This window comes from Cupressus sempervirens, chromosome 11 (assembly GCF_028749045.1).
Source record: "Cupressus sempervirens isolate cs-2001-9-10 chromosome 11, ASM2874904v1, whole genome shotgun sequence".
Classification (NCBI taxonomy): Eukaryota; Viridiplantae; Streptophyta; class Pinopsida; order Cupressales; family Cupressaceae; genus Cupressus; species Cupressus sempervirens.
This window is the reverse complement of record NC_143128.1, coordinates 552,364,112-552,373,431: the sequence shown is the minus strand read 5'-3', so window position 1 is coordinate 552,373,431 and position 9,320 is coordinate 552,364,112. Positions and strand designations below refer to the sequence as shown.

General features: G+C 31.9%; 1 protein-coding gene across 1 annotated transcript in view; it reads right to left on the bottom strand.

The window, feature by feature from the left end:
* Positions 1-2,290: 2,290 nt before the first annotated feature.
* Positions 2,291-9,320, bottom strand: part of LOC149530820 (brefeldin A-inhibited guanine nucleotide-exchange protein 2-like) — a 65,127-nt gene continuing 58,097 nt past the window's right edge. The window contains exon 12 of the mRNA XM_089811294.1: positions 2,291-3,285. Coding sequence (XP_089667420.1) covers positions 2,674-3,285 — 612 coding nt within the window. The 3' untranslated portion in view covers positions 2,291-2,673. The remainder of the gene's footprint in view (positions 3,286-9,320) is intronic.

Sequence of the window (9,320 nt, the reverse complement as noted above, 5' to 3'; positions counted from 1 at the left end):
TCTTTAACAATTCTAATTACTTAATTAATTATTTTTTATCTATAGAATAATTACATTATATATTCTACAATACTATTAAGAGCAATTTTCTATTTGAATCAATAAATGCATATACCAATATACATAAAAAGTGTGTAATCCCAAAAAATGTATTTGCGATCCTAAGGTGGAGCAAGACAATCTCTTAATTCTACGGGTAGGTCCCCATACGACGATTAAAGCCTATTTTGACTTGCAGTTGCTCAATTTTTTTTGCAATTATTTGTCGAGTTGGTGGCCCTTGTGATTATGAGTTTTAATTGTTTTTTTTTGAGTAGTCATTTTTAAAACTATTTTATGATTAAAAATATTAATAAAATAATCATTTAGAGAAATAAAAGGAGGAAAATAATTTTTGGGGCCGTGTTGTTTTTCACAATTAGCAATTGTTGCTTATTTCTAGACCCCCTTTTTCAATGCTTATTTTCATTGTTTAAACAGCCAATTCACAAATAGTAAAAATAAATTGTTTCGTCTTCTTTTTTGTCATCTATGCATGTGAACACTTCCGCTACTTAAAAATTAAGCAAAAGTTGAAAATAAAACAATTGCATGGAACATGAGGTAAGCTTACCTTTCTAAACTTTTAATATCCGAACCAACAAGTAACTCTTTCCTTTCTACCCACCTACTCATTAAACCTTCCAAAGTAACTAAAATAGCTTCACAAAAATCCAATTCCGCACTCTTAGTGTTATGTGGGTTGAGCTTCAAGTTTAGAGTATTATTTAATTAAATAATTTTTCAATTAAAGCCCAAGTAAATCAACCTTTTTGCCTAGTAAATCAACAGATGACAACTCATGAATTGTGGCCTTATTAGTCCATGTCCACAACTTTATTTCACTCTCTCTTCAAATATCTAAAATTTATAAACGAATAACTCGACAACTACAAATAATTCAAGCAATCAAAAAGCTTGTAGACATTTTTGCAATCCTCTTCATGTGTTAAAATATCACAAGAAATGAATGATAACTACTTGCACCCTTCCTTAATGATCTACACATTGCTTTATCAAGCACCTTTAAATTAATATTACTCCTTAGTTATCAAGTAGCTTTAAATTAAAATTAGAGTCGGTAGGTTAGAGCTAATGTGCTTTAATGGAAAAACAAGTGCAAATATTGTACAAAAACCTTGATACATGGTTCGTGTGTATGTCTAGATATATATAACACATTCGAAGCAAATCTTTATGTTCAAGAAAAAAATGATAATGCATGTGGATATCAATAAGAAGATAATGTTGCGGTATTGACCTTTTCTTGGCCGATAAAAAATGAATAATTAGTTGTTTTAGCTTCTGTCGTCCAATATGAACTTTGTATGATACGACACTAAGTACTTGAATACCGTCACAAATCTATTGGAATTAAATTACTAATATCCACTAACAAACATGGCAGGGCTATTGGGCTGGAACGACCAAAGGGAGGGTGAATGAGCTGCAAATTATTGTGAATGCATTGATTCAAAATCTTGTGGCATCAAAAATAGACCTAACAGATGCAGATTATGAATCTACGCTTCACTAGTGACAAACATGCCTCCCATTTTGTATTGAACAAAACAAAACAAAATTCGTCACCCGTTCGAAATTAATTTCAATTACCACTTAAATCGGACAAGTACCCTACGAATCAGTTTTATCTAAATGATGTTAAAACGTAGGAGTCATCATCCCTATGAGATCAAGGGAACAAAGATGGTCAATAAATCATCAAAATCCATAAAGCTTCCCATTCCCATAATGGTCAATGCCAATTTTTTTCACTGCCTCTTTTATTTAGCAGCAGACCATGGGACCATCCAACTCCAATGTTTTTGGCATGTGGACCGTATCTAAGCCCTCCATCTTTGAATATATCCATTTCTTGTATCATGAGCCGCGGCAAACCTTCTGCTGTGTATGTCACAGATTTGATAAAACTGCACCGTGTTGCTTATTTCAGTGAAGTAAATCTTCATCGATATTATCTTTCCCTTCCACGTTGCAAACAGAAAATATTGACAGCAAGAAAAATGCTTAGTTAAAAGAATAAAACAATAGTTCAAGCTACAAAAATTTCCAAAACCTTCTATGCACTGTAACTTCAAGTGCATTAAAAGAACAATTACATCCTGCATACAATTAGAATTTTCCACAAAATGTCAATAGTGATTTCATTTGAACAAGTACCATGATTGTGTGCAAGCGAAGTGAATATTATCCACAAATTTGTATAGGACATTCATGGGAGACACAGAAGTTCCGCAGTAGACTCTTTTCATTATTAGCGACTTTTATACAAAAGCAGAGAATGTGATCAGAAGCTCGACAGCCCCGCTGCAGGGGCTAAATCATACAATCAATTTCTTACGCAAAAATTATACCAAGTAAAGAATAACAACAGAAGACCATATTTAAAAACACTATTGTACATGGCCGCATACCCATAAATTAAAACATTCTAGAATCTCTTCAAGTAGCCTCGGCTTCAGGACATCCAGAACTGAATATTGTGTATAGCTAGCAATAGCTTACAGAGCACTAAGTGGTTGCTTTACCAAAAATAGTCCTTGACAATAGCCAGAGTTAATATCTAATCAATTCCCTGCATAACTGCCTTCGAAACATATTGTGCAGAATCCATCAAGCTCGAAGCAAAATTGGACCAACCCATGAACTCAACATCTCACTCAATGCTGATAGGACTTCTCCTGACCCATGCTCACAACTGATTAAATTTGCCAATAATGGGAAAAATCGAGATAAGGATCTATCAAATGACGAGTCTTTAAGTCCACTGATGACTTGTAAAGTTGAAACTACTAAAGGAGCACGCGATGCTAATTCTCTCCTCCTAGCAGAGCCCAATGGAATTATCCAGTGAGGCTTTGACTGTCCATTATGAGATTCAGGAAGAGATACAGAGCTTGCAGTGTTAATATACACATGCAAAACTTCTTCACACAATTGTACAAGACAAGCCTCTACTTCAACCTCTTTACCAGATACAGACTTGTCAACAATTACATTCTGCAACAAATTCAGACATGCCTGGTATGACTCGCTCTCAAGTCTTAGTAAAGGGGGATCTGGCATCTGTGTCAATGAACTAACTTCTTGCAGCTTTGATCGTAAAGTGTGATCACTATTAACTTTGTGTGCATGCACTGCCACAGCATGAAGTGTCTCAACAAGAACCATCATGTTAGATGCTGACAGCTGTTCTCTGTGCATATTATAAATCTCCATCATAGCCTACAAAAATTGTAACAAATTTGAGAATTTTGACAAAATCATACAAAAAAACCCAACTCCAACATATATGTATCTGTAACAAATTTGAGAATTTAATGAGTACGCAAAAGATCTTATTACACATTCTCCTACCATAGACAACACACTTGCATCTGGCTGTCCAATAAGAATATTGCACTGCTTTTATATTTATAAATTTCAATAATCATGTGTTCAGAATTCAAAGCACCTCTACTTCAAACATAACAAAACCATATGGGAAACTGATACTTGAAATAACCACCTTTGGCTTTAATCAAAAGAATTTAAAAAGATCATGACTTCTTTATGACTCCGAATAAATGTCTTACCAGAATTGTCTGAATTTCCTACAAATGAGTTAGGACTCACTGCATTAGCAATCATGTTTTGTAGCTACGAATATAACTCTTCAAACATTCCCCATACTTAAGCATGATGCCATTTAAAATATGATCCATTATGGGACAGAAACTAAAAGTTCCAAAATCCCAGCCAGTCCAGTCCACAATTACAAGTTCTATAATTTCTCTAAAACCGCTGAACCAAAAAAATTATATAATTTTTAGTATAGATCATGTCAAAAAAATAAGAGAAAAAATGTATATATAATTTTTTAAATTAATTTTACGGTAAGCATTTAGGGGAGGCCATCTTCAAGATGGTCATTTCTCAAATCTTGAGATTGAAAGGCAAATCACTATTAACAATCCTATGGGTTTCTCCAATTGTAATAAACATATAATATTGATATGAAAATTTGATCAGTTGACTTGGCTATACTGTTTAGGATTCGTAGTATTTCTACCTTCATGCTCCCCTACAACTTAAGGTCTGATTTCAAGTTAAAATGATTTCATGTAAATTGATCATTCTTAAATGTCAATTCTTCAATAAATAGATCTTTGCAATAAATGCTGGGTGGCATTTTTCTTGTTTAAAATGATGGATTGCGTCCGAAAAATTATACTATTTAGAATTACACCCTCTGTGTGACATGCTTCACCAAATAGCAAATCACTATGAACAAATTGTTCTTTCTTAAATGTAAATTCCCCAATGGGTTAAGTAATAAACAACTCTTGGTAAAGTAACTGAGATCGTTTCTGCAAATGTACTTTTCATTGCCATTGTAATTGATGATTTCCAAATGCAGATTTGGATCTCATATATGTATAATATGAGAGGAGACACGTCTCTTCAAGAGACATGAAGAGACATGTCTCTAAACTTAATCACCATTTAGTTTATAAATAACTATATGCATATCTCATCTTATATATATATTATTAATATATTAACCATATATGCAATATAATATAATATTATTATATTATTATATAATATATATATTATATTACATATATAATATATATTATATATATAAGAATCACCAATAACAATTTATTTGAAAAACATAAACACGGATTAATATATCAAATAATCAATGTTTTACTTCTACTCACGCTAAAACATTAACACTCCCTCTTTAGCAAGGGAAAAGTAAAACATCATTAGATTAGAATCAGAATCATTATGTTATCAACACAATGTATATTAAAATCTCTTAGCAACATAAAGTATTTCCTATGATCTCTACTTGCACTTAAGCAATGTCTAGAGATGTTCATAGCGATTAAAATTTTCATGATCTCTACTTGCACTTAAGCAATCTCTAGAGATGTCCATGACACATTTGCAGTTCATGATCTCTACTTGCACTTAAGCAATGTTTAGAGATGTCCATAACACATTCATGATCTCTACTTGCACTTAAGCAATGTCTAGAGATGCCCATGATGACATAATAGATTTGTTACCCATGATCTCTAATTATCCGAAAACAATATCTAAAGATGTCCATGATAACAGGACTATCATTTGTAAGATCGTCACCTTACAAAGATTACCTTCTGTTTGTTATCATGGTGTTCGGCACATTCTGGCCCAAAGAATCGTGATAACAGGCCTATCATATATAAGATCGTCACCTTACAATGATTATCTTTAGTTTATATATGCCAATGAAAGATCGTCACCTTTCATTACATATCTGAAACAACAATTATATAACCAAATATAGATTGAAATCAACATATCAATTTTTACCTTTGAAATATTTCAATTTAACATTTCCATTTAGAACTTTTCCTCATACAGAAGATATCATCCATAAGGGATTGCATCTCAAAATTTCTCCCTCTAAATATAGATCCTGGGATATCAAGTCCTCTTGTTACTTCCTCAAAAAAAACTCTCTTTTCCCAAGGATGCTTGCCGGACTCATCACTCCCTCATGATATACGTAGGAGTATGCCCATTAACATCATGCAGTCACCCACATGTATTTCTAGACTCCCTCCAAGTATAAAACTTCTAAGCTCCCCCATTGCCTTTGAGGAAGTGTCATACTCCCTCTCAATGTAGAAGAATCTCATAATCTCAATCATCAAAGAATATGAGAGCCTTATTTTATCCATCTTGATCATCAGGGTCTTTGGAGTTACTATCGTTAGGTTGAGTCTGCCCAATATCTGGTAGCATGTGTAAAGTACCAACTTTCTTTACCTATAAGAACATCCTTAAACATTAAGGAAAAGATCAAGGCAAATAACCCTTATAGTATGTATAGAATTACCAATAAGAGGGAGACTACAAATTGAACAAATGCAAAAAACAAGAATACTTATCTGCACATGAAGATTCAAAAATTGTCTTCTTAGATTATTTGAGAATAAAACATCTCCCTTCTAATGAAGGTTCGAGTGGGAATGCAACATTGACTATTATTCCCCCCACAATGTAAAATTTCCACTTTTATACTGTTAAAAACTTTTGTATCAAATATGACAACTCCTTTCTAAGTCCCAACTTTCTCTTTTCATCCATTGAAGCTCCAAACATTTATTAAGCTTAATAGTAGAAGCGAACACAAACTCATCCACAATACGCCAATATCTTGATTGAGTATGATTGTGGCACTTGAATGATTCTACAACTCATACATCAAGTTTCATTTATCAAAGATAGACTCGTAAATAGTTTAATTAAAGTCACAACTTTCTTATGATGTACACAAGGGGTAGGCTCATTCACATAGTTGCATGAATTTTAGTTCTCTTGACTATTACATTTTATCGATCATTGAAGATTCTATCACAACACGATTTACTCCCTCTGAATCAATATGATCGAGATCACCAAAGATTGACTGAATCAGATCATCTATCTACTCCCTCTTTCAAAGTTGCCTAAAATAACGTTCTCGAAGGAAAAGATCAAAGCACATAGCTTTTATGTATAGAAATATAAGTAAGAAAGATATATAATAATCGAAAAATAATTATCTCTTGTAATCAAAGGATAATATTTTTGAGACAATACTTGATCCACTTTAATATTTTTAATTTTCATACATTTTCTTTATTTTCATATATACATATTTCCTTATCAAAATGAATATATATATCCATTACTAGAGATCAGATATTTTGGTTTATATTATCTCACCATAATATACAAATTAAAAATGAATGATTTTAATGATAATAATCAAAATTAATGTTATTATTCTAATAACAAATATATGTCCTTTTAACTGTTTACATATATATAATTCATTCTCCATATATATTCATAAATGAATACATTAATGCTATGTTTCTAATAAATTATATATAATGATAAATACCATAATTCATTCTCCATATATATTCATAAATGAATACATTAATGCTATGTTTCTAATAAATTATATATAATGATAAATACCAAACAAGTATTACGATACCTGATTTTACCTTTCTCCATCCACATGTACCTCGGTGGTTATAATATATCAGCTTTGTTTACTTCCCACTTGATTTGCAGTGGGTCCCAGTTTTAAATATGGGTCAGATGTTTTATATTTCTTCCTTGTCCATATTGCGGCACGCTCTTTATTTGCAGACTTTATGAATTATGATACAGATCTTCATAGTACATGTAATCTGAGTCACCATCTTCTAAAGAGACGAACATTGTATACTCCGAATGATTCTATTACTGCACAATATTTCTTACAAGTCTTTGTCTTATCTTGTTTCATCGGGCCTTCTTATTTTAATAGATTCATCATACATATTACTGCTCCATTTATTGTGTTTGACCAGATTGCTCCCTCCTTATTCACTGGTGATAATGGTTTCTTTTCTTCCTGTAGATATGATCCATTAATATGTATGTCACAAACTGAATGTTGCACATTGAGCACTCTGATGATCTGCTGTCGATAGTGCATATGTTCTTTCGGTGGTAATTCAATTTTAAATGATATTTTTCCCATGTCACTGTATATGTGCACCTCTCAAGGTAGCTTCTGATCTATCACTTCGATATATAAATCTGTATATAGTATTCACATAATCTGAGATCTATTCTAACATTTATCAAGGCCAATTTCATTTTGATACCGTGTTAAAGGAACTGATATCGTTTCTGCAAATGTACTTTTCATTGCCATTGTAATTTATGATTTCCAAATGTAGATTTGGATCTCATATATGTATAATATGAGAGTAGACATGTCTCTTCAAGAGACATGAAGAGACATGTCTCTATACTTAATCACCATTTAGTTTATAAATAACTATATGCATATCTCATCTTATATATATAATATTAATATATTAACCATATCTGTAATATAACATAATATTATTATATTATTATATAATAATATATAATGCATAATATTATATATATATATATATATATATATATATATATATATATATATATATATATATATATATATATATATAAGAATCACCAATAACAATTTATCTGAAAAACATAGACATAGATTAATATATCAAATAATCAACGTTTTACATCTACTGACGCTAAAACATTAACAACTCTGACATTCAATTTTTGATATTTTATCAAAAAAACAGGTTTTGTCTCGAGTGTGCCACCCTTCATCAGGAGATATTATTAGGACTTTTCCAATCATAGTTTTCAATCACTATGCATGAAAGACTTCCCAATATCTGTGACGCTTTATAGAACTAATCAAGTTTTGGTGACAGCTTTTTGCTATGTTCCATCTTGAGGGAAATTGGCTTGTAGGATTGCAATATATAACCTCCTGATGCAGACTCCATTTCACTTTACTTACAAACAGTGTCTTGCTTCATACTATTTTCAAGGATCTACAGATTACCCTTAAGCAAGTTACAGGACTTGGACTCAACTCAGACTCGGCAAGCTGATTTTTAACTCAGACTTGGACTCAGCGTCTGGATTCAGCAAAAACATGGCAAGGATTCAGCAAATTGAAAATTCCGAGAAATTCAAAGATTCTTTGGAGTTTAATTTTTTTATAATGCGTCATTTACTAAATCAGCATTAAAGATACAATAGTTGAGATAAATAAAAGCTCTTTTGTACACATACACAAGTTTACATTGATCACATTAGTCTAAATGCAAATTATTGAAAGAAATAAGTTAAACTAAATAACAAATTAGAAATATAAACTGTCACTTCCAAATGTCTACAATTCATGGAATATAAAATCTATGGAATTGGAAGTTTAAAACATATATTAAAACAAAAGCTAGAAGACTAAGGCTCAGAATAGCCTATATCAGTGACCAATCGACTTCACAACCTCCCTACGTGCAGCCATTGTTAGGATTAATGAGACAGAAATAACAATTACATGCAAATATAATCGATATCAGAAAATAATAAATCACATAGAAGAGAAGACAAAACACAAAGATTTAATGTGGTTCACCCAAATCCCTGGGCTACGTCCACCAAACAGCGAGTCCAATATTCTTATTATCCAGTGATTACAACCTGACTACAATCTGTAATCCCTTACAGCTCAACACTCCCGCAAGAAGCTACAATCTCATCATACCTTTCGAAATCCCTACCCCATTTTATACAAGTTTTTTGCCGCTTACAAATTAGGGCTAGAATAAACCAACTATTAGAAAAATATAACCCCTGACGCCTTTTAC